At 53.7% G+C, this 25,477-nt stretch overlaps 2 protein-coding genes and 1 long non-coding RNA gene across 4 annotated transcripts in view; 2 read left to right on the top strand and 1 right to left on the bottom strand.

Moving 5' to 3' along the window:
• Positions 1-4,816, top strand: part of BMP1 (bone morphogenetic protein 1) — a 43,653-nt gene extending 38,837 nt beyond the window's left edge. For both annotated transcript variants that reach the window (XM_027077440.2, XM_027077441.2), the window contains 3 exons: positions 58-271; positions 1,879-2,129; positions 4,073-4,816. In XM_027077440.2, coding sequence (XP_026933241.1) covers positions 58-271; positions 1,879-2,129; positions 4,073-4,207 — 600 coding nt within the window. In that variant the 3' untranslated portion in view covers positions 4,208-4,816. The remainder of the gene's footprint in view (positions 1-57; positions 272-1,878; positions 2,130-4,072) is intronic.
• A 5,143-nt stretch (positions 4,817-9,959) lies between these two features.
• On the bottom strand, positions 9,960-21,237 carry PHYHIP (phytanoyl-CoA 2-hydroxylase interacting protein). Its single transcript, XM_015079260.3, has 5 exons — positions 21,096-21,237; positions 17,188-17,381; positions 15,765-15,939; positions 13,788-13,905; positions 9,960-12,098 (listed from the first exon to the last, which is right to left on the bottom strand). Exons 2-5 carry the CDS (start codon positions 17,350-17,352, stop codon positions 11,564-11,566), a joined length of 993 nt encoding a protein of 330 aa, XP_014934746.2. The 5' UTR covers positions 17,353-17,381; positions 21,096-21,237; the 3' UTR covers positions 9,960-11,563.
• On the top strand, positions 11,721-23,489 carry LOC113604691 (uncharacterized). The gene is made up of 6 exons (XR_003426723.2): positions 11,721-11,860; positions 12,003-17,548; positions 18,100-18,156; positions 18,622-21,468; positions 21,622-21,702; positions 22,154-23,489. It is a non-coding gene; the product is annotated as an uncharacterized LOC113604691 (long non-coding RNA).
• Positions 23,490-25,477: the final 1,988 nt, after the last annotated feature.

Below are 25,477 nucleotides of genomic sequence, written 5' to 3'. Positions count from 1 at the left end.
TGCTGCCCCCCCCCCCAGACGCATTCTGAACTTGCTGTCCTCCCTCGTGCCCTCTAGACCTTCATGGAGATGGATATCGAGTCCCAGCCTGAGTGTGCCTATGACCACCTGGAGGTGTATGATGGCCGTGACGCCAAGGCCCCCGTCCTGGGCCGCTTCTGTGGGAGCAAGAAGCCTGAGCCTGTCCTGGCCACGGGCAGCCGCATGTTCCTGCGCTTCTACTCCGACAACTCCGTCCAAAGGAAGGGCTTCCAGGCATCCCACTCCACAGGTAAGGCCATCTCAGGCTAGCCCAATGTCCTCACGCTGTCTTGTTCTGCGAGCTTCTGCTGATCCTGCTCTGACAGGCAGGCCCAGGCTCTGGAGTTTCACAGGGGGATTAGAAAGAGTGTATGAAGGGACAGATGGACAGAGCTATGGCCTGGGTAGACAGAGACTGTGTTCTGAGGGCCGGGCAGGGGAGCAGAGAGTGAGCACTAAAGGGAGAGTGGGAGAGGTCCCGATTAGGGGCCGCTAAGTTGCCGGAAAACAGAGGGCAGTGACGCCAGTGGGTGGGGAATCCAGGGATGGGGAGGGAAGCCCCACAGTCCCCAGCGGTAGGACGCCTGACTGTGTGGCAGCCCACCCGCATTCCAAACCCAAAAGTCACTCGTCTAGAGATATTTATTAACACATAACATGTATGATGAAGCAGTGCTCTAAGTGCAGGTCACAAAAATGAAGCAGACAAATATCTCAGGCCTTGAGGGGCTACTTAGTGATCGTTTGTCCATTTATCTAACAACCATTTGCTGAGCTCTGGCTGTATGCAAGACTCAGAGGGGCTTATGGAGGTGAATCAGGCATGAGCCCTTCACCCCTGCACACCAGGAACTCGCGGTCCAGAGGTGAGGTGGGACGTGCACAGATAGTTATAGCATGAGACAAAACATGATAAGGTCTAGCTCTGGGCAGGAGTTGGTGGGGTCATTCCAGAGGGGGAGGAGCCCAGGCACAGCCACAATCCCAGGACAGCTCTGGGTATGTACAGGTGACCGTAGGTCATTTCGTTTGGCCTGAGCAATTGGTATGTAAAGACAGGACAGTAGTGAGGTGGAAACAGTGCAGCAGTAGAGGAAGCCTGGAGCCCAGGCTTGGGAGGCCTGGAACATCAGGTGTCAGATGGGGGCTTCACAGGCTCCTTGTGGGTCTTGAGCCACCTGTTGCGGAGTCCCCAGGACTGCTGGGTCCAGAGCCTCTCATCCTTCCTTGTAGCTCAGGCCCTGTCCCACCCCCTCCTCACCCCTCCAGGGAGACATAAGCACCAGATTTCCTAGAGGCCAGAGGGCTTCCAGAGGAGGATGGACGCTGAGGACCCTGTCCTGCGTGCTCTCATTTGCCCCTCCCAGCAGAGGGTCACAGACTGGAAGCCCAGAACTCTATCTGGCCCTCAGTTCCGCTCTGTTTGGCCCACAGTGTGTTTTTTAAAAATGTGAGCCAACATTGAAAAATCAAGAGTTTTCGCAGAAAATCCAGATGTCGTTCTTCTCTCTTAAGAATGGAAGCCCTGGCAACGCAGGGCCCACATTCTTCCATGACAGCCATCAGCTGGAGCAAATTAGCAATGTGCTCTTTTGACAAGCGTGCCCTCCCCAGTGCCTCAGCTCAGAGTTGCCTAACAGCCCGGTGTGTCCCTGGTCCTCTGTGGGCATCTATCCAGAAGTAGAGCAGCAGAGCACTTGTTCCGGGCCACATCCCAGGCAGGTCCAAACCCACTCGCCCCTAGCCATGTGGCCCTCTCTCCATCGAGCCATGAGGGTTCAGCACAGTGAGGCGCGGTACCCTGTCCCTGGCCATGCTCGGGGAGTGGTGGCCAATCCTGTTGCTCCTCCCCCACAGAGTGTGGAGGCCAGGTTCGGGCAGAGGTGAAGACGAAGGATCTTTACTCCCATGCGCAGTTTGGTGACAACAACTACCCTGGGGGGGTGGACTGCGAATGGGTCATCGTGGCAGAGGAAGGATATGGCGTGGAGCTGGTGTTCCAGACCTTCGAGGTGGAGGAGGAGACAGACTGTGGCTACGACTACATGGAGCTCTTCGATGGCTATGACAGCACAGCCCCCAGACTGGGGCGCTACTGCGGCTCAGGGGTGAGACCCCGCCCCCTGCCCAGTGCCCTTGCCTCTGCAGGTGTGGGGTGCCGGTATGGGTGCTAGCACATGCCTGGCCCTTTGCAGGAGCTGGGAGACCCTGCCTGGTGGGTGGCTGCTCACAGAGGCCCGCCCTGCCCTAGGCCATCCCCACCCAGGAAACTCTGTCCTTTTTTGCCCAACACTGTGGTTTTTGCATCCTCTGGGACAGGTCCTGCCCTGACCCAAGCCTGCTCAGCACCAGTTTGTTTGGACCTACAGGGTAGCTTGCATCCGGGGAGGTGGATGGAGTTCCCTCTACCACCCCCTCCCCCCCCTCCTCTCCCTCCCCCCCCCCCCCCCCCCCCGCCCTTGTTCCAGTCCCAAAGCAGCTTACCAGGGCCCAGGGTCGGGGGCAGAGGTTGAAGCAAAAGCCAGGGACCTAGGACCTGAGCCGAACTGTGCTAACCAGTCATCTGGCTGAGCCATAAAAACACCCTCATCTCTTCCACTGCCAGTTTCCCTTCTTGGTGGGAGGCCAGCTGGTCCCAAAGCCCTTGGTGCTACTGTCCAAGCAGACACTGAGCATTGCTTCTTGGTCCATAAAATGGCACTTTCAGAGGCAGTGGGCAAAAGTTTGCTTGATTTTAACTGAAGCCACAGGAAAATGACAAAGGTGGATTTATGTTCCTCTCAGAGCTGTGGCTTCTTTTTGTTTTTGTGAATCCTTTCCCCTTTCGGAGAACACCGTCTTCTCCTCTCCATTACACACCCGTGCATGCGTGTGCACACACACGCACACAAATACACACGCCCTCCTGCCCCTCACCTCCCTGGTCCCTCACCTCTCTCATGGCTATGCTCCAGTGTAACCTGGGCACCTTAGGAAGTGTTAAACTTCCTTCCTGGAGCAGCAGCAGCATCTGCTGGGCCTAGCATTAGCCAGCTGAATGTGCCCTTAGGACAGAGCTTCTGCTTCACAGGGTCTGGGACAGGGCAGAGAGGTGGGGGGGTGGGGCAGGAGCAGAGCACATAGGCCCCTCCCCTGCCTGGCTCACCACTCTGGAATCCCCTGGTCACCAAGCCGGCACCCCCTCCCCATTTTGCCCTTTGTAACTCCCTTGATCTGGCACATTCCAGTGAGCCACACACCAAATTGGGTGTCCCCAGGTGGCTTCTTCCAGACACTTCCACCAGGCTGGAGCCAACGGGAGGAACCTGGGGAAGGAACCCAATCCTGTCAGGGCTTCCTGGCAGGGTTGCTGGAAATGTCCCCAAGGTTCTCGGAAATGATGCTTTCTGTGCCCTGAGAGCCAGGGCATCCGTGTGCTGAGGCTCTGTGGGCGGCTCTCTGAGGGCCTGTACACAGAGGTAAGGAGGGGCTTGCAGGAGCTAGGCCGAGGCATCGCCTAGAGCCAACCATGGCCAGAACTGGGGGAGGATGGGAGGGGAATGGCCACAGCTATGTCTGGAGGACCCAGCTATTCTGTCTTCTCCGAGAGGCAGCTGAGACAGTGAGAAGGTAGCCTCTCAGAGAACCCACTCCCTTTGCAAAACCCATTCACAACCACACTCTCATTTGCTCCCTCCCACAACCCCCATCAGCCCTTCTGAGCTTGGAGAGCAGGGAGCATTTACTTCCGCTTGCCCTTGAGGGAAGTGAGGCCCAGAGGGGGACAGTGCCTTGCCTGAGACTTCACAACTAACTTGTTAATAGCAGCGTTAATAGCAGCGCTGGGTATGAAGTGTGACTCTGAACTTAAGGCAAGCTTCTCTATCCCCTGCTTTTCTTCCCCTCCTCCAGGTGTCCCCTTAAACTCTTGCTATCAATAGTCTTCCCCCTGCTTCAAGGGGCTGGGGGAATCTGGTGAATGTCTGGGAGCTGCCCACCTTCCTTAGAGCGGGGGATCCTGGGGAGGAAAAACAGCAGCCTCAGCCTCATGCCCATCCTTTTCCTCTGTCAGCCTCCTGAGGAGGTGTACTCGGCCGGAGATTCTGTCCTGGTGAAATTCCACTCAGATGACACCATCACCAAAAAAGGCTTCCACCTGCGGTTCACCAGCACCAAGTTCCAGGACACACTGCACAGCAAGAAATGACCACTGCCTCACACGGGGGCGGGGACGGGAGGCCTGCTGCCCTCAGTCACCTGGACTGGACAGTGGGAGGTGGGCAGGAGGTGGGCACCCCGTCCCTGTCCCCCAGGCGCCAGGACCTGCAGGCCGATGGTCCAGGTGAGGCTGTCCTCAGGAGGCGGGGGAATGGGACTGCTTTGTGAGCCCCTTCCCCGTGATCCCTTCCTCCTTGCCCCCACCAGAACAAGGGGCCAGGGCCAGGGAGCCAGAGCTTTCACGGAGACACTTGAAGTGGCCATTCCTCTCTGGGGGCCTGGCCTGGGGGGGAGAGCGTCTGTCAGCAGACCCTCCCATCTTCCCTGCCCTCTCTAAGTGCACCGTATTGTGTATAGCCGGTGGCATAGCTTCATTGTAATGTACATTTCCCACCCCTTCTCCAACCTCGACATGGTTTTTTTGAGCCCCTATTTCCCCACTTCCTGGGGTGTGAGTTTCCATACGAGTCCCACAGGATGCACCGTGAGGGGCTGCAGAAGAGGGGGTGGGGAAACAAGACGGGGCTTCTCTCAGGCCCAGCGGCTGGTCAGCCACACCAGGGCACACCAGCCAATAAACTGAAAGTGTTACAGCCAGTATCTTGTGCCAGATGCTGTCTGGGACATGGGGCGGGGGGGGGGGGGGGGGGTGCGGTGCATCTCATTCCAGATGTGCAGCTTGCTGTGTCTGAGACCAGCCCACAGCCAGGACACCTGGCCCTGCTGGCTTCACTTCCTTCCCTCGATTCCAGGACCCCTGAGGGTGTGATTTCACACTCAGGCACACACAAACACAGCCTCCTAGCACACTTCAGCCTGCAGGCGTACCGCATATACACGCACTGCTCATAGCCCTCCCACACAACGAGAGGAGTGGAACATTCTGTAAAGAGGCTGTTTGGGGGCGGGAGTGGGGGGAGGTAAGTAAAAGGGGATAGGCATGTGTCTGTCCAGCTGGTGTCCATCTATGTCTTCTGTCTCTGACTGGGGAAGGGGTGGGTGGGCTGGAGGGTGTCCCAGGAGAGCTCGCCAGAAGCCAGAAAACTGGCATCAGCCTGAATGGATCTACTGATTGGCCCTGAAACTCTGCCTTCCTGAAGGTCAAACACCCAGTGCTGGCCCCCTGCAGGTCCTTCTCTTCTCATGGAGACAAGAGCCAGACACTAGGCAGCCACTGAGCAAACATTCCAGCTCTGGCCCCCTCTCCCAAGGCTGTGTCTTGTCTGGCCTCCTCCTTCCTGCCACTGCCCCCTCCCTCCCCAGACAGCAGTGAGGCACAGACCTGTTTCCCAGAGACCAGGAGGAGAGAAGCCACATCCCTGCCCCTTCCATTCAGAGGAGCCTCTCTCTCCCTTTACTCTACATGGATCTCAGAGGGAAAGAAAGAGAGAAGACCCACGTTCTTATGCCTGGGCTAGCCCCTCCCACATTTCAGAGCCAGGCATGCTGCTCCAACCCCCAGGGCTCCCTGAGATCCTTCAGTGGGTCTGTAGGTCTTTTACTGGCCTCAAGCTCCGCCCTATTGCAGAAGCACATGTTGTGCCTTATGCTCTCTGGACTGTGGGAGGGGACATACCCCTAGGCAGCATTATGGTACGGTACACCCCAGATGGGCCCTTGAAGCAGAAAGCAGTAGTGGAAACCAGACACATTGCTGGCATCTGATGTGTATGCAGGACCCTCTCCTTCCAGGAAGCCAGCCTGCTCCCACTGTCAGGCTGCAGCCCTCTCTTTCCGTCCTGAGAGCAGATGAGGCCTTGAGGTCCTGCAAGAAAGGGGGGATGGCCCGAGGGGTTCCTGCCTATTGCTCCAGTGAGGTCACAGGCTGTGACATCATAACCACCCTTCCCCGCCTCCACCTCCTCTGACCTCGGTGGTCAGGACAGCCTGGAGGACCATGAGTAGAATGGAGAGGCCCGCAAACCATTGGAGCTGCCTGGGCATCTCACCCAGACACTTTGCCATTCCCACTTGGCAGAATTTGTAGTTGGTGGTCACAGCTCTCCTCACCAGCCCTCCAGGGCCCTCTGAAGCTCAGAGGACCCTACTTCCAGTTCATGAGTCACATGCCCAGAAGGAACCAGGCTCAGAACCCCCCCGGACTGTGGAGAGTGGCCTGCAGCCCAAAGCGAGTACCCAGTCTTCCACCCCGAACAAGGGCTCTGTGAACAGCAATGCCACAGCCAGAGGCAGCTCAGGATTGACTCATGCAGCCACCCCAGATGCCTGTCCCAAGACTTCATCACCACCATAGACCCAGATCCCTCTAACGACTTAGGAATCATGCTGGTGGGCCTTCCCTGTCTTCTCTGGGCCTATCTTCAGAGGCTGCCTCCCAGTGGTAGAGGCTGCTCAGGACCTGGGTGCAGGTCATTAATATATATTCCAGAACTTTATTCATGCACTCTTCAATGCTTTGCTCACCCTCACCTTCTGCCGGCTTCAGGGTTCTAGACTAGACCAACTCCAGTGTGGCTACCATCAGCTCAGTTGACTCCATGTCACAGGAAGGTACTCCTGCTCCCACAACTGTCTCCAAGCTCCAGAGGGCCCCCTGAGGGCCCCCTTGGTTCTGAGTACATGGCCAGTAGTGGAAGAGCTGGGATGGATCTGCCCGACTTCTAGGTTGAGATAAGCACCTGAAGCTTCAGACTTGTCCTTCCAGGAGCACCCTTGTAGCCTTCAGAGGACAGGACAAAAGAATTAGGAGATACTGATCCAGGAGACCTGAATCTGCCATGGTTTGCCCAGTGGTGCTGGTCAGCTATTTCCTCCCTGGGCCTCTACTCCCCAAGCCTGTCATCCTCCCCAGCAACCCTCCTCCCTCCTGCCACTGCTGAGACAGACAAGAAGACTCAGGGTCTGTCTAGTCTCCAAGCAGCCAGAGAGCAGGGTTCTTCATGGCGGGGGGGTGGGGGAGTGGGGGGGTGGATGTCTAGGGCCAAGTTTGGCTCAACTATAGTGGAAGGAAAGTCACGTGCCCTGTACCTCTGCTTCACTGTTTCTTTCCTCTTTTTCCCTTCCCCCTCCCCCAACCCTAACCCTATATGCTTCTCTGTCATGAAAAAGGTCACAAACTTGCATGCAAACATAGCCGGTTTTGAACATCAGTGCTACCATTTGGTGGCTGTGTGCCCCTGGGTGAGTCATTTAACCTCTCTGAGCCTCAGTTTCTTCATCTAGACACATGGAATGACAACACTTCACAGGGTTTCAAGGAAGGAATGAGATAACCTTTGAAGAGATCCTGGCAAATAGGAGGCTCTCCATAAATGGACCTTCTTTTCCTTTCCTCTGCCAGACAATTTTCCAGTTCCTGGACTACTCTCTTTCTATGCAAAAAGGAAACTTCTGGGTACACTAGTTTCCAGTCAAGCATTAGGAGCTTAGGGCAGATGTACTCCTGCCAGAGAAGGCAACACTTAGCCCGCAGCAAGGCGGGGCTTGTGGGGCAGCAGGAGACATTTCTGGCTAGCTGGTAGCCTTTCTGGGCACCTCCCAAGTCACACCCTGTGCTTGACTGTCCCTACACACAGGCTGATTCTAGAATCTGTGAAAAGATTTGCTGCTCCAGTTTGCAAAAATAGCAGTGTCTGATTTGGGGAGTGGGGATAGGGCAGCCAGCTGTCTTCCCCAGAGAGCCACGAGGCCCTCCCCACTCCCCCCCAACCCAGCCTCCTGCTGACCAGCCTGCTTCTCCTGCTCCAGCCTCCTCCCAGCCCCACACCCTCCCCTCCCCCATCCCAGGAACATCTGGTTCCAATCTCCTCCAGATGCTGTGGCCAAGCTGTTTTACGGCCAATCACCTCAGCTCAGCTTCCTGAAGGCCTCCCTCCATTTGGGGGAATGGTCCCTCCTCATCCCTTTCCTTGGGACCCCAGCCACTTCTTTTCCTAACACAGAGAAGAGACGCACACCAAAACCATACAAAACGGTGAGGGTCCTCAGGACTGGCACCTCTCCTCCCACTACCTTGGGAGAACTGTCATCCATTCAAGATTAAAAGAACATTGCTAGCCCAGAAGGGAAGGAATAGGCAGAGGAGACCAAAACAGGGAGGTGGAGGCATGAGTGTGTGTGTCTATGTGTATGTGTTGAGTCTATGTGTTTGTGCTATGCCCCACTTGTAACCTGGAAACACCCCCTTGGTGGCCTCTGCCTCATTTTCCCTCCCTGCCTGTACTGGAGCGGGGCTAACTTGGAATCCCTTGGCTGGACAGTGGCAGCCACAGCCCAGGGTAGTCCCTCACCTTGTGGCTCTCTGTGGCAGCCAAGCGTGTCTTCTAAACCCAGCACAGGGAGGTGGTGTTTCCGTACGTTTGCGTGTGCACCCACTCTCATGTAGACCTCTTTTCCCTCCACCAGGTCAGATTAGAGAAACACAGGCCAGAAGGGACCCCAGGGCAGATTCCAGCGAGTGCCCTGACCCAGCTCTGACGCGCGCCTTGAGCAGCACAGGGCTGGCAGTATGCCAGAGAGCAGCCATCTGGAGAGAGGAAGGAGAAGCAGGCTCTCTGGAGAAACCTGCATGTGGCTCCACCCCCACCCCCACCTCAGTTTGCTGCCTTCATCCCCCACTAAGAGGACACTGGGAGTCAATCTTTTCCTAAGAAACCCAGAGGGCTCACAAAAGGAAGACTAAAGCCTGCTCCTCTGGGAGGATTCCAAAAACCCCTCTGGGGTGGGGTGGGGGTGTCCTGACCAGAGGTGGAAGGATGGATCCTGGAGGTCACTCCCCATCCATGGAATTCTGGACACAGTGCTGCCCACTACTCCTTTAAAAGAAGGCTCCTTGGCATTTGTGACTCCACGGCCCCCCCTGGTGTTATTCAGGATGGAGGCGCAGCCTTGGTCAGCCAGAAGAGATGTGGAGGAGACCCTTGAGAGGGCCACATATTCAGATGGGCCTGCCCATGTCTTACAGCCCAGGTGGTCCGTGGCATACATGAGGGAGGACAGGACAGTGCAATGGGAAGATTCCAGCCTCTGAATCAAACCCAGGCACTGTCGCCTACCTGGCAATCCTTTTAACTTCTTTGTGCCTCAGTTTCTTTATCTGTTAAGTGGGAATACTACAGCACATTGTGAAGCTGATGTGTGTGAAAGCACCTGGCCAGATGCCTGGCCCATAATAGGCCCTCAGGAAGTGGTCATTTGCCCTTCAGCTTTCCCCTAGCCCAAGGAGGCTATGCCCCAAGCTCTGGATGACACATGTTCATTTGGCCCTGAGCCCAGGCAAGTGTCAGCGAGGTGACTCTAATTTTTCTGGAGCTTTCAAACTCTGGCAGAGGATCATTTTAATAAGTCCATAATAATAGACGCAGAGGTGACTCAGATCTGCAAATGAGGAGCCCTGCTGGGGAGGGGACATTTGGGCTCTGGGGGAGGGAAATTCAGTAGCATCTGGGGTTGATGCAGTGTCAGGCTGCTGCACTGGGAAGGGCTCCAAAAAGAGGACCTTGGTTAGGTCTCCAGATTGCTATAGGTTCTCCTCTAAGAAGCCTCAGTTTCCCCTTCTGCAAAGTGCAAGGTCATAAGTACCAAAAGACCTTCAAATTCCCTTCCAAGCTAGAGATATGGCTCTGCTCTCTGAGCTCTGCCTCCCACAGCAAGATTTGGAACACCCTTGGAGACAGTTCCAGATGTCTTGTCCTGGGGGGCATCCCCATTTGAGTTCCTCTGTGCTTGTGCAACTTGCTTAGTCAGAACTACCCCTCCCAGAGCCCAAAGAGAGTCGGGGCTCTCAGGCCATGGTGGTTTATTGATGCAAGCACAACACAGGCGGGTGTGCCCCCAGCTCAGGGCAGACACAGGGCCAGGGGAGAGCAGTGGGCCACCCCCACAGCAATGCTGTCAGCAGAGGCGGAAAAGGCCTGGGGGCCCATGTCCTCTCCTCCATGCATCTCGCCCCCAGACCTGTTCTGTGCCACAGAGACAGCTGACCACACCACTCCCTGTGGCTACACAAGAGGCAACCAGCTGTCCCACCTGTGCCCTTACTGAGATATGGCCTTGTTGGCCTGCTGGCCCCTTCTGTACTTCATCACAGAAATCCGGTTCTCACTGTGGGGGCTGTTGTCCTCTGCCTGACATCACCTCCGTCATCCCCCAAACAGCTAGCTGCCTTCCTCCACACCTCTACCCAACACCCCCCCGACCTGGTCCGCTTATCTCAGGGGTTCACCCTCACCACCCTCATGACCCATACAAAAGTAGGAAATTGGCAAAAACGCTGGGAAGCCCAGGAAGACTTCGTCAAGAACTCCCCAGGGAAGGAGCTCTTTGCCAACAGGCTCGCAGTGGGGAGCAGACAGTGCCAGTGGGTGGGGTGTGAGGTGCGGTGGCAGGGAAGCCACAGTCCAGGTCACACACAGGCACAGGGCAGTCACGGAACCGTGGCAAAGAGAGCGAGCAAAGCGCACAGTCAGGCAGGGTGCCAGGGCTCTTAGGGAAAGCCCTCAATTCTAGTTCCACACTGGGTCCCCTCGGAGCGTGAGGCCGCCCATTCCTGGCCTAAAAGGGGTACCTCTGGGTCTCAGGGGTCTCTTTCCCCCTCCTCAACCCCAGTGGCTGCCATTGGGGGAACCAGACCTCAGTGCTCTGAGCAAGAGAGAAGGTATGCTGGGGTATTTATCATCTCCAGGTAAGAAAGGAAAAGTCCCAACAGCCCGGAGCCCCCAAAGCCGAGAGGAAAAAGAGGGCCCCTTTCTAGAGGGCAGGTGGAGAAAGGAAGGGACAGCTCTCCCCATGCAGGAAGAGGGTGCTGGGAGTCAAGGAGCAGCTGGGGGGCAGAGCGGTGCAAGAGACTATGTATAGAGGGAAAGGGCCAGGCCTGAAGTGGGAGGTCCCCGGCCCAGCAGAGCGGGGAGGGGCATTCTGTGGTTGGCCCTGAGTGGGGTGGGCGGGGCTAAAAAGGAGCACCCCGCATCTCTCTGCTGTGCCTCTGGGGGCGGGCAAGCAACTCGTGGGCTTTGGCTAGGGTGGGCTGCTCAGCGAAAGCCCCCAGGCTGAGAGTCTCCGTTAAGTGGAGGCCGGAATGAAGCAAGAAACAGCAGGACGGGGAAACCGGGAATGGGGAAATCTCCAGAGATCTACCCTCCTTCCACCAACCTACCGCGGCTAAGAAGCCTTTCCAAGTCCGCCAGACGTTGAATAGGCCACGCCCACCAAGGGGACCGCCCTCTGTTGCCTCTAACGCCTGCGGGGTGGGGAAGGGGGAGGCCGTGGCGTGGAGGGAGCGGTTGGGGGGGGGGGCCGGGGAGAGACAGCCAGCTCCCTGAACCTAGGCCACCCATCGCCACCCTGCCTGTCATCTCTCTCTAGCCCCCCACCTCCCCAGGAGTCCCTAGCGGCCCACGCTGATGTTGCAGGTTTTGCAGCTGGGGTCTTTCTTGGCGTCAGCAGTGGACAGGCTCATGAGCTGGTGCCCGCTGATCTCCCCCAAGGTGCCCAGGGACAGGTCGACGGGCTCGGTATAGATGATCTCCAGGATGAGGTCCTGGGCATGGCGGAAGATCAGCTCCCCATCCTCCACGCTGCAGGTCAGGAACTTGTTGCAGGCAATGTCCAGGAGGGGCAGGCGGTCACGGCAGAAGCGGTCCCCCAGGGAGCCCTTGGGGGCCAGCACCAGGATGGCGTAGTGGTAAGCTGTGTACATACAGTAGAAGTCTGCAAAGTAGAGGTTGGTGCTGGGGTTGAAAAGGCGCTGGGCAGGGATCTGGAAGCGCCAGCGGCCGTAGGGGGAGTCCTGAGGCGGCTGGCCTGTGTTGAACTCTGTGTTGCAGCTGAAGAAGACGCCGTGGAGCATGCCACTGGTTGGAGAGCCATGGCTGCCGCTGTTGTCCTTCAGGTAGGGCTGCAGCATGTTCCCGCAGTGGGTCCTAACCACCCCCGGGGAAAAATGCCAAAGGGAAGAGAAAATGCCGCTGGTTAGCTGGGCTGAGGCTTGGCTGCTGTGTGTGGTTGAGAAGGGAGCCAGCGCAGCACCCCGCTCTCCCACCCGCTGCCGCCTCCATCAGTCACAAATAGAACATTCCAGAATGTGAGAGCAGGGAGAGCCCTGGAGATGGGCTGATGCAGCCCACTCCTTCGCAGAGGAGATGTCTGAACCTACCACTCCCCAGTTTAAAACCCTTTAATGGGGCTTTCATGAAAAGCAGGGCTATCACGATCTGTCCTTTCTAACCCCACCTCCCAACACCCCCACATCCATAGGTAAGATCCTCCAGCCACATGTGAACCCCAACTTTCCTGCCTTTGTGCCTTTGCAGTGCTCTTCCCTCTGCCTGGACTGCCTTTCCCACCTCCTTTCACCTACCCTGGCAAATTCCTAATCATCCATCAAGGCCCAGCATAGGTATCCCCTGCTCTCAAAATCTTCCAGGAGCATCAGGCATTTGTATTCAACAAAACCATGTGCAGACACTGAATTATACTCAACAATCACACACACACTCATTACATTCCATCTGTCTGTACTGTCCCCCCAATAGACTCTGAGGTTTTCAAGAGGGGGCACTCTGCCTTTATTCACCTTTATATCCTAGCACATATGGGTGCTTTCTGACTCTTTCTTACTTGCTGAAAGAGGAGCTCAAACTGGGCCAGTGAGCTCACCACACACCTCACTGCCTCTCTTCTTTAGTACAAACACCAAAGATCTCCCTTGTTCCCTGCTGCCCTGGGGTAGGGTCAGAACGCCCCACCCCGGCTGAATGCAATGACAAAGACAGTAAGAGTAGCAGCTTGCCCTAGTCCAGCCTTAGAAGGACAATGTCTTGGAGCAGTGTCAGCAGGCCTGGGGAGGATGGGCAGCCCCAGACCCAGCCTCACCCTTGCCTGGTCCTGGAAGTCTCAAGTAACTAGTGACTTACTGGCTTTCTGGGCTTCAGGCTCTCCATCTATAGGCTGAGTGGGTTGGACCAGATCATCAATTAGATTGAATATTTCTGGACTACAGAGCCCCTCTCTTTCTTCCCCGAAGGAAATTATACATAGGCGGTCCATAGGCAATAAAATTGAAGATGCTCCCGCTGAATGATAGGTGTGGGGCCCACCAAGACTCAGCCTGATTTCTTCAACAACCCATCAGTACCCCCCTCTCCCCCCACCACAAAGTGCCCTGAGATAGCTTCCTGGAGCCTCCAGGCTATCCAGCACACAGTTTGAAAACAATGACCCTTCATGCATGGAAACCTGTCGCTCTGTGCTACCCTCACCACCTCCCCCAGGGACCCAGGGCTTGAACTGGAGAGATGGCTGACCCTTGGCATTAGAACCCAGTGAAAGGAACTGTCCCAAAGGAGGAACAAACCCGAGATCTCGTTCACCCAGGCCAGTTAGCATGGTTCCCCCAGGCAGCCCCATCCCAAGGAGAGTCCTCTCCTTCCTTGGAGCCCAATCCCAAACAGCCAGCCACCCCCCCAGAGCCAGCCTGTGATAAGATGCCATGGGGACTCTGGTCTGGCAATGACAAGGTGGGGGTGATGTCAGACAGCCAGGGCTGTGTGGGCAAAGCAGAGCCAGGGGAGGAAGGAGAGACCCAGGCCCTGCTAGGGGCCATGCTGTACCTGGCATGCTGGAAGTACTCCTTGTGGTGGTTGCGGTAGAAGACAGAGAAGCGGAGCATGCGGCCTGCGATCTGTTCAGCCTTCTCCTGCAGCTGGGCCAGGTGTTCCTTGGCATAGTCTGCAAGAGTCCAGGCTGGTAAGCCCAGGGCCAGACTGAGCATCACAGCCTCCCACACTCACCCACTGTGCACATTGAACACCAGCCCACAACTGTCCTCAGAGCAACAGGGGATACCAAAGAGTTACAGCACCTTGGACCACATAGGAACAGGCCAGGTGGCCCAGCTGGGAACATGGACAGCTGGGTGCACCTCTGCACCCTTGCTGCCAGAGGCTCAGGGCTCTGAGTCAGAAAGGGGCAGGGGCTGCCCAGTTAGACAATCACGCTGGGGACCCCAGGAGCTGTAATCACTAGCTATCCTCATGTGAAGAGGACCAGCAAGCAAAGGAAGGATTGAGAGGGGAGAATTTGAGGTCCTCTAGGGAGAACTCAAACCCAGCAGGCAAAAGGCTGTGGAAGCCAGTGGTAATTACAGGTGGGGGCTCATGAGGAGATCACAGAGCACTGAAGTGAATGGTTAGCCGGACTAGGGTCTGAGGCAGTGAGTGCATCTGCACCCCAGGAGAAGCAGGGAAGGCTGGAAACAGGATGGTAAGATTGGACACCTCCCAGGGCCAGGATCAGAGTCTGGGGCCCTGGGGCCCAGGCAGGGCAGCTGCTAGCCAAGACAGAGCCTTTGTACAAATTAGAAAAAGGTGCCCTTTCCTCCTTGCTGATGTAGCCCTGGCCAGGGTGCTGGGTTTGGCAAGAGTAGTGTGGACTGGACTGCAGCCATCCCCAACTCCCCAGTTTGAATTAAACTTCCACCACGTGTGGAGTTCTGGGGTAAACCCAGAGGCTTTCCCCACAAGGAGTGGGAGCACCTCCAGAGAGTGGGGTTTTGCAGCCGAGCTAAGAAAAAGCACCACTCAAAAGAGAATGGCATGTCAAGGAGACTTGGGGCATAGGCCTTGGCAGAGGATGGGACCAGCAGCTTCAGAGGCCCGGGGCTAAGAATGTTCCCTGCCCCTTCCTTGTGACAGAGAGAGATCTGGAGCAATTCTCACTGTGGACACCAAAGGAATGGAATATTGTGGGGCAGATCGTGGGTCATCCACGACCAAGTACACATAAGCCTGGTGTTTGTTCATGCTGGAATTTGCCAACTGAATTCTGCTAAGAGGTTTGCAGGACCACCAAACAGGGGTCATTTTCCAGGCTAAGTGGAGCCTCAAGACAAGCAAATGTGATGACCTACTAAGTATCCATCTACCGACGATGGATGAACAATGTGTAGTCCGCACATACAATTGTTCAGCCTTGTAGAGGAAGGACGTTTTGACATATGCTCAACGTGGATGAATCTTGGGGACATTATGCTGAGCAAAATAAGCCAATTGCAGAAGGACAAATACTGTGATTCCCCTCACGTGAAGTACCAACAGTAGTCAAATTTACAGACCCAGAAAGTGGAATGGTGGTTGCCAGGGACTGGAGTGAGGAGGGAAGGGAGAGCTGCTGTTTAATGGGGTTAGAGTTTCGGTTTGGGAAGTTGAAATAGTTCTGGAGGTCAGTGGCAGCACACGAGTGTGAACGTACTTAATACTACTGAGCTATACATTTTAACAATGGTTAAAATGGGAAATTTTGTGTTGGTGTGCATTTTACTACAGTTCAGAAAAATATGCTTGCCCCAAGCCAGAAAAGTAGTTCCATGCCTGTACGGGAATGGTATTGTCAACATGATTAGCAGGGCTCACGTCTGCCTCCTGTGTCAGACTGCAGGTTTGTTGCAGGCAGGGGCGAGGCACATCCATGAGTATCTCCCTGACAGCCTGAGCATAGAGCCTGTATACAGCAGGTGTTCCTAAGTGTGTGCTGGGGTAAGATCACAACTAAGCCAGATGTGCTAAAGCAGCAGGACAGCAGGGCCTCACCCCCAGTGCAGAACTCGACTGTCTCGCTCCAGCCGGACACCAGGTATTCTCCATCACTCTGCTTTACGGCGGTCTGCACAGCTACGCTGTACTCTGTGCGGGGGCTCAGGAACCAGTGGCCTCTCACTGTCATGGGCAGTGGCACGGCCTTGGCCACAAGCTTGGTGGGGACATCCTGAGAAATGGGATACAGACGGAGAGCCAAGAGTCAAACTGGGAGTCACGTCCAATCTTGGCATTCTGCCAGACCTCACACTCCCCAGATGGCACCTGGGCCACCTGAGGAGGGCCAAAGTCTCCAAGATTCAATGGCTTGGTGCCCTGGCCACCATTTTCCTGAGGAAGGAAGCAGTGGCCATTGGGAAGGCCATATTGATAGCCCCCAGCCTCCACCCCTCATCATGCCCCCTGACACCCACTCTCTTGGGAACTAGGGAGAAAGGCCACTGGGGTGGAGGCTGAAAAGTTGAGGGCGGTGAGACCTCCGTTTTCGAGGGAGACTTCGAGAGCTCTGCACACTGCAGTGCCGTCTCCACGGCAACGGCAAATGCTGAGAGCCAGGGAGGAAGGGAAAATATCCTTATTCTTTGGGGGGGAGGGTTAAGGGGGTGGTGTTGAACATTCACGTCACCGTGGCAACTGGCCTGCCAAAAGACACCCAGATCGGGAGAGCCAGTTCCAAAGAGAGAGAGGGTGAGTAACCCACATGATACGGTCGTCGTGGGAACCAGCTCCTTCCCACCTCACTCTTCCCCCTTCATCTCTGCCAGCTTGAGAAGGTGGGAGCCTTCCTCCCGCCCACCCCCACACTGCTCTGACCCAGGGAAAGGACACTCCAGCCAGCGGAGGACTCTCATGTTTCTTTCCTAAACCCAGCCACACCACTAAGCCAGAGGGCCAGGGCCAGAGAGGATCACAGGGGCCTAAGAGGCGTCCTTGAGGACCAAGCAAAGGGCCCCACCCCTGCCCATGGCCCGAGTGGCCCACACAGTTAACAACAAAGCTCCTTCCTGAGTCGGGGGCTTTGTGGGATCCTGAGACACCAGCCCCAGGTGTGATGTCTGTGCCCCCCACACACACCCCCACACCCCCGCCCCTCCCCCTGCCCAGGTTTTCCTGATCCGTCTGAAGCCCAGTCATGATGCCGATAACGGTGTCCATGGTGGCTGGGCCCCAAGCCAGACACCACGCAAACATTACCTCACCAAAGCCTCTCACAAGCCTGCGGGGGCTGGCATTGTTATTCCCTTTTTACCAGTGAAGGAACTTGGGCTCAGAGAGGCTAAAGAACTTTCCTAAGATTACACAGGGTAATCTGAACCAGGCTTCTCTGACTCCCGACGATCACCCACAAGCATTCCATCACCCTGCTCCCTTTAAGGAGGGGTGTAAACAAGAGGCCCTCTGCACACCCTCCACTCACCCGGTGCTTGAACTTGTTGGAGTTCTTATTCTCCTTCTTGTTAAGGTCAATGAAGTAATGGGTGACCCTCTCCAGGTCACTGTTCTCCATGGCCCAGGAGATGCGGAAGGAGTCACAGGTGATGTTGTTGACCTCGATGCTGTGGGGCGTGGACAGCAGCTCCATGCTCCCCTGTGGCTTGGCTCCTTTGGGGACTGATGGGAGAGGAAGAATTAGCAGCTTCCTCCCTGCCACCGAATTTTCTGGAATGTCTTGCTCCCAGCATCTCTTGCAAATTGGAACCTTGGGGATAATCCACTGATTACACCTGCCTCATCCAATCTGATGGGAAGATTGCATGGGAAGATTGCATGGTGGAGGGGTAAGACCAAAGGTGGGATGGGGTGCCCCCCCTGGGGGGTTCTTGGCTCTCCTCAGAGGGGTCTGCTGAGCAGACGCACCTGACAGGTGGCAAAGGCAGTGGGAATGCTGCAGACGCCAGGCAGGACAGATTTGCAGCAGATGGAACCGAGGAGGGGGGCTCTCAGCCAGCAGGCGTGAAAAGAGAAAGGGGGTGGGGGTGGAGAGAGCTGTGCGAGGCGTAGGAGAGACAGGAAGCACCCACGGAAGAGACCAGTGTGAGGGTTGAGGTGGGCAGAGGGCACTGGCAGCCGAGAGGCCAAGGGTGACAGGTCGCTCTGGCTTGGGCCGCCCTCGTCTCTAGGGGTGACTCAGGGAGGGTCACCAAGATGCAGGGCTAGGAGGACAAGTGACATGGAGATGCCCTTGGATACACTGGTGGCGGGAGGGGGCAGCGTGGGCCACAGCTCTTCTTTCACCCATGACTTTTCAACTATCACTCTCTCCTTTCAGCTGATCCTCTGTTGCTTGACTTGTTTAAATAATTGGTTTTACCTTTGACATTTTCCTCAGGCATCTGTGTGGTAATAATAACTGCATAAGCATCATATCGTGCAAACCTCACAATAGGTAGGTACTCTTATTGCCCCCCATTTTATTTTATTTATTTGTTTTTAAAGTAGGCTTCATGCCCAGCACAGAGCCCAATGTGGGGCTTGAACTCAAGCCCCTGAGATAAAGAGTCGGATGCTTAACTGACTGAGCCACTCAGGGGCCCCTATCCCCATTTTACAGATGGGTTAACTGAGGTGGGGGGGGGTACCAAGATGCCAAAGGTCACACAGCCTAAAAAATGATTTGAATTCACATCTGACTCCAGAGCTCAAACTCTTTATCATTAAGCCAAGTTTGTGTCCCCTCGTGTGTGCGTGTGCGTGTGTGTGTGACATGTGTGGCATGTGTATATGCATAGGTGCACATGGTTTTATTGCTATTTATTTTTCTTCCTTCTATCCTTCCCTTTCAAGTAACTGCATTTTCTCTCACCTTCCTCTTCTCTCACCTTTGCTTTTTCTACCCCAGCTGCTCTTCCAGGTATAAAAGGACCATAGCACTGTCACTCACCTGTGCTTTTGCTAGGAAGATCTGACCCTGTCCTTGACTGTGGCCTGGCTCATGAGGTCTGGGAAACAGGGTGGGGAAGGGAGAGGGAGTGGGGAGAGACTGTCTCTGGGACAAGAACATGAATGTGGGTTGGACTTGCTCCCGGGCATTTGCTTAGTGCCCAGTGAAGCTCATGCTTTCCTGGTTCTTTCTCAAGCCCCGTCCAAGCACACCTCAGCTTTCTGGAATGTGGTTTCCTTTTCTCCCCTTCTGCTTCTTCTCTTCTCTTTGCCCAGGTGCTAAGGGTAAGGGTACCTTGTGCCTTCGAAAGCAGGTACTTCTATTTATAGCTTCCAGAAGATCCAACCCACACTCTCCTGTCAATTAAGCCTGTTGTGGAGCCTGATACCTCTAAATTCATCCGTGGGCTGCCTGAGTGGCAGGCACAGGGTGAAGGATATGGGTGATGGCTTTTACCTATTCCAGGGTGTCCCCTGAGCCCTTGTTTCATTTGAGCTTCTTACCCTAAAGCGTGAGCCTGCCTGTTGTGAAGTCCAGCCAAATGCCGGTGGCTTGTGCACAGAGAATCCTACGGTAAATAAGCATGGGGGTGCTACCAGGTCCACCCAAAAATAAAACAGAATAGGATTGGTAAACAACTGGATGATAATAAACCAGTTTGCAATTCATGGGGACAGATGTGGAGATGTGGGGAGTTGCTATCCTCTGGGCTCCCTGTGAGAAGCTCCCCAGGGAGACACACGCATGCACCCACATGCACCCACATACACACACACACACACACACACACACACACATGCACCAACACAACACACCAACACAGACACAATCCCACGCTAGAAAGGGCCTGAGCCACCACCTCCCATCCACAGGGGATTCAGTCTATGCCTACCCCACATGTGGACACCTATTCCTCAATACTCCTCTCTTCAGAGTCTCCTCCAGAGACGGGGCAGCCATCTTTGCAAGGGGGGGGGTGCATCTCCAGGACCTGGCTCATCCTTTCTTTCTACAGTTCTAGAAAAGCTGAGATTACTCCCCCATGCTAGTTTGGGAGAGTGGTCGTGAGTGACACTCGGGAGAACAGCAAAGCCAGGGTGGACCAAGGGTGGGTGTGAGCCCCAGTTCTCCAAGTCCAAGTGACTGGGGAAGGTCGGGCTGTGAGGGACAGGTTGAGACAGGACCTGAGAAACACCCACACTGCCAAGACAAGCATTTACACACCCACACACAGGTAAGCACATGTGTGCGTGCACACGTATACACACACGCACACATACACTGAATGTGCCTGCCCACACCTGCCACACACGGGCTGCACACGCCTCCTCGGACATTCTCGGACCCACTCACTCACCTACGCACTCGGGTGCCTCCGCCACGTTCCACATTCTAAGAATGTCCCACAGTTTCCCCTCTACATGCTGTCACCTCCACACAGACCCACACATGTTCAAGTTCATAGGCTCACGCACACACATATACAGGCACACATTCTCACAAGCTATATTTGGGGGGAAGAGAAAGCCACAGGCGCATCCTACCTCCACAGAAGGCATACAATCCATATGCCTGCTTGCACACACATGTGTATTCACACGCACGTCAACCTCTGCCCATATTCTGATATTCTCTCTCAAGTCTTCCCCAGGCTCAAAGACCACAGCTATGGAAATGTGGTTTGTCTCTAGCCACACTCTGCCAGCCCTGATCCTTCCCGTGCCAACAGGTTTGCACACCTATGAGGGGCTGCCCACAGACAGTGGCTTCTGCCCACACTCTCCACCTACCTATCCCTTTCTGCTCTGGAGTCACCCCTCCCCACATAGAAATGCTTTGGTTGCACGCATTCCTTCCCTCACCATGTACTCCCACACACATGACAAGTGATATGTCCACCCCATAAATATACTGCCTCACACTGCCCCCGCCCACATAACCCAAAGGCTACTCAGATAAGTGACCCCCCCACACACACGTACCTCACATGTACAAGAAACGTATGTTCCTAAACATGCCACACAGCTGTGGAGACCCACACATGAGCACAGGCGTGTACATACAGAACTATCTGCGCAAGCAAACCTCCAGGCTCCTTGCAAGCATGCATACATGCCGTGCACACGGATACCCCTTGCCCATGCCCATCCAGAAAAGCCACCCACAAGCCAGAGGGAAGTCTCTCTCCACCCCACTGTCCCTGTTGGCATCGCTGACTGCAGCAGAATGGTCACGGGGTGACTGTGGTGCCCCGGGGACTGGATCCGGGGGTTAACCTCTTTGCCAAGGCCCTGGGGAACAGGGGACAAGGTCGTTGGCCCTGGCAATCCAGGTGGGTACCATGGGCAGTGGCAGGCCCCTGGTGCCCCCACCTCCTAGCCCCTTGCCACCTGAGTCCCTCTCAGAATTGACAGCAGGATGCTCTGGGGAGAAAGGGCACTCACCTGGCTCCACTGGGCTCTGCAGAGGAAGACCTGGAAGGGAGGGAAGGGAGAGACCTCTGTGTGGATGTGCTCCCCAGGGAGAGGGGCAGCAGCGACGCCTGGGTCACAGACAGAGGCGCGCTCGCTCTCCTCTCGCTCCTCTCGAGGCTGCCAAAGAGGCTTCTTCCATGCCCCGGCAGGCAGCTCCTGCCGGCTCTGCAGCGCACTGCTGCTGCCCCCAGAGAGGCGATATTCCCAGCCGAGCGCAAGGAGAGGCAAGAGCGAAATCAAAGCAGCGTGGAGGAGAGAGAGAGAGGCAGAGAAGGCGAGAAAGAACGAGAGAGCCAGACTGAATCTGGCTCCACCAATGGGATCAGTGGCTGCCCAGCGTCAGGTGACGATAAGCAAGCTCGGTCCCTGATCGCTCTGCTCGCTCGCTCTCCTGGGTTGGTGTGGGAGGGGAAAGAGCAGAGGGTCTCCTGGGAAGCTACGGTGATGTCCTCAGAGATAGCAGTGGTGGCTGCCACTCTTTTCCTTGTTTTTCCAGGACAAGCTGCCCTCAGAAGAAGTCCCTCTAACACACCCCTACTTGGAAATCTCTCACTTGAATGCAGCCCCCAAACTTTAGGTGCTGGGAGAGGGGTGGAGCTGTGCTCAAAGGCTTGGGAGCCCCTAAACAGGGATTCTGATTGGGGGAAGGGAAGGGGAGCCATGAAGGGAAAGGGTCCAGATGGGGGATGTGGGGGCGGTGTAGGGGAGGTTGGTTTGTCTTCAGTCTGGATTCTCTCCTCAGGGACTTAGGCTGATCCATGGCTCTATTTTTTTTTTTTTTTTTTTTTTTACCAACTCTATCAAAACATATTAGACCTGCAGTCCCAGGGATTCCCAGTTGTCTAGGGAGAGTCCTCTGGCTGCTTAGGTGTCCCTGGGGAAAGGGACAAGAGAGAGGAGTTGTTGGGCAGTGAAGGGTGTGCAGAGGCAAGAAAGGGGGTGGGAAGAACACACAGAGAGCCTGGAATTTTCTCATCCCAGCCAACCATCTGGGCCAGGGAGAGTACTATCTGCTCTCTTATTGACAGGAGGCTTTGCTACCACCAAAGGAAAACTCCAGGGATGCCACTGTGAAGAACACTCAAGGAAATTTGAATCAAGCAACCAACAGTGACAAAGAGTGTGCAGTGTGGAAAAGCTGGGCTTTACAATTAAACAGATACAATTAAAATTCTTGTTCTCTCACTTTCTAGCTGAGTGATCTTGGACTAGTTACTCAATCTCTCAGAGCTTTGATTTCTTCATCTGTCAAGTGACATTATAAACACTGCCATCACTGAGTGAGAAATTATGTAAATCACTAAACTGTGGGCCTGTACACCAGAAGGGCCCAGTCACCTATCAGAACTGTTATCATTGCCATCATTATTGACAATGTCTGCCTGTAAGGAGCCCACAGTCTTTTAGGGGGAAAAGGGTGGACATAGAGAACAAGAAATATACAACTAAGTTGCAAGGTACAGATAAGGATTCAGAGAAGAAGAAGTCTTGAACCAGCTTGAATACAGGTGGAGCATGGCCAAGAGGGGACCATGGAAGCAGGAGCATGGTGGGGGTGGGGAGGGCTTGGTGCAGGGGCAGCAGACAGATCATGCAGGCTTCAGAGTGCCACAGAAGACATGAGCTGAGTGCACAGGACCCGGGGGCTGCGGACATCAGCAGGCGGTAAAGGTTAGAGAAGGTGACAGTGGACAGAATGTGAATATTGCACAGAAAGCAAAGACAAGCAGAAGCCAATCCTTCCCTAAATGGGTGTGGAGAATTTGAGCAAGTTGGGTCAGATCCTGAACCACAGAATTCAGTGCCGTGTGTTACACTGAGACAGGATTAAGCACTCCCTTCGCCAAACAGAGGTAGGTCCCGCCCCATGCACACCTACACTGAAATGTTGCAATCCCGAAGAGATGCAAAACGTAATCTCATGGTTATGGCCAGCACCAAACATCTGGACCAAAACCTGGCCCTACAGCTAACCTGAGAGGCGGTGTGAGGAAAAGTCATGTTCTCTATGACTCGGTTCTCCCCTTAAAAGGAAGATGAGTCCCAGCACACCTCTGCCTCCCACCTTCCCGGGATGGCATGTGGAGACCGCGTGAGATCATGTGTCCCAAGCGTGAACAACAGGCATATGAATGCGCTTTTGTGGAGCTATGTGCTAGCATCAGGTGGAGGCACAAAGCCTCTCAGGGCTTCTGCTTCTTCTTGCCTCTGAGGACTTCTCTGCAGATCACATGAGAAAACACATGGTAAGAATGAAGCTTAACAAGCCAAATATAAGTAACTCTGTATGAAACCAAACAACCACCAAAATGCACTTTTGCTGCATTTTTATTTTTAACAACTTTTTATTACACAAGTAATACATGATCACTATAGAATGATGAGAAATGTTAATTCTAAAATTTAGGAGAGAATTAAAATCATTCATTCCCCCACCATTCGAAATAGGCATATGAGATATATATTTTATTAACAAAAATAGAAAGTGTAAATACTGTTTTATAACCTGCTTTTTTCACTCACCAATACCTTTTCTGTTCAATACACAGTCTTTCTACAGTATTGTTTTAAACTGCTGTGTATGTTCTATTGTCAGGTCACATACCCTTTTTTAAGAGCCAATCCCCTATTCTTCTATGATTATTTTATTTTTCTTCATCCTAAACAACACTACAATGTGCATTCTTTTTTTTATTTAAAAAATTGTTTTTTAACATTTATTTATTTTTGAGAAAGAGAGCACGAAGAGGAGAGGGAGACACAGAATCCGAAGCAGGCTCCAGGCTCCGAGCTGTCAGCACAGAGCCCAGCATGGGGCTCGAGCCCACAAACCGTGAGATCATGACCCGAGCCGAAGTCAGTCGCTTAACCGACTGAGCCACCCGGATGCCCCTACAATGCACATTCTTATGGCAAAACTCTTCCCATACCTTGATTATATTTCCAATTAAATATTAAAGGGTAAAGACCTTATTTGGCTACTGACTTAAACTGTTCAAAAACAAACCCCATGTGACAATTGGGCAATTTGAATACTAACGGGGTATTTGATAGTTTTTAGGAATGACATTCTGATAATAAGATTTTATGGTTATTTTTCAAAAGAATGTGTCCTTCAGAGATACCTACTATAATATTTACAGATGAATGACATGATATCTGTGATCTATTTCAAAATAATTGGGGGGAAGGAGGACACAGGACGGACAGATGAAACAAGATTGGCATGGGTAGATAATTGTTGAAGCTGGGTCCTTGGAGGTCCAATAAACTATTCTCAGCATTTTTGTGCATGCTTGGAAGTTTCCATATTTAATAGTATATCTAAAGTATGATTCCAATGATAACAACAGCATTTAAGTACCAAGACCCTAGGCATGGGATTCTCACAACAACCTTGAAAGGTGGATCTTTCAGTCTCATCTTGAAATGGTTGGTGGTGGGAAATGAGACTCAGTTCATAAGAAGTAAAACTAGATTCAAATTCAGGTCTGACTGCAAAGGCTGGGTTGTTCATGGTAGGACACAGAGCAAATAGAGTCTGAGGCAATAGATAGAGGCTGTAAGGAAAAAAGATTTACAGTCTTAATATTATTTGTGCATTTTAAAGACTGAAAATGTTTACATGTATTTCCCCATGGTTGAACTAAGTGTGGAGATCTCAGGGCCAATGAATGCAAACACATCCAGACAGCTCATAAAAACAACTTTGTTCATTGACATGTGTTGGCAATGACAGGAGTGGGCAGTGACTATTTATAAGAACTGCGTGGATTTCTCAGTGCTTATTTACTTTATTGTTTTGAAATTATGTTTAGACCTCTTACAACTTTCACTACATTGAACGTTTAAAGTTCTTCAGCTGTTTTTTACTTAAAGACTTAATAATTTTAAGACTGGGAAAATGCTGAATTATATTTAAGGACACTGAAAAAGCTACAGGAGAGATACTAATGAAATGTTGGAGGGGCAAAAGGGACTTCAAGGGACAAAAGACCACAAGCAATGAAGAAAGAATCACAACCAAAATAAGAAGTGAAAAGACTAATATGATGAATCCATGGTCCTGGAATAGCCACTGAGTTACATCCGAGAGGACAAGCATAATGTAGAAGCTATGGAATACCATTGGGCACTTCCTGGCAAGACACCAGGGACAAGTCTTGACATAGTGTGTACAGAAACCGCTGCCATGCTGCAAAGGCTTCCCTCCACTCACGATTTGCTGCTTACCTACTTACTCTATGAAGCGACTTGCATACAGAGAACCTATAGAGAAGACATACAGACACACAATGCAAAGATAGCTCTTACATCAATGGTGCTAAAGTTAAATCACTGATACAATCCAC

This window comes from Acinonyx jubatus, chromosome B1 (genome assembly GCF_027475565.1).
Source record: "Acinonyx jubatus isolate Ajub_Pintada_27869175 chromosome B1, VMU_Ajub_asm_v1.0, whole genome shotgun sequence".
NCBI classification, from domain to species: Eukaryota; Metazoa; Chordata; class Mammalia; order Carnivora; family Felidae; genus Acinonyx; species Acinonyx jubatus.
This window is presented reverse-complemented; position numbering and strand designations above follow the sequence as displayed.

Bases quoted from the DNA above. Each gene is read 5' to 3' on its own strand.
- PHYHIP (XM_015079260.3), bottom strand. From the start codon at position 17,352: ATGGAGCTGCTGTCCACGCCCCACAGCATCGAGGTCAACAACATCACC. The intron at 15,940-17,187 runs GTGAGTGGAGGG...CCCATTTCTCAG, and splicing joins CCAACAAGTTCAAGCACCGG to GATGTCCCCACCAAGCTTGT. The intron at 12,099-13,787 runs GTACAGCATGGC...GGGGGTGGTTAG, and splicing joins GAGTACTTCCAGCATGCCAG to GACCCACTGCGGGAACATGC.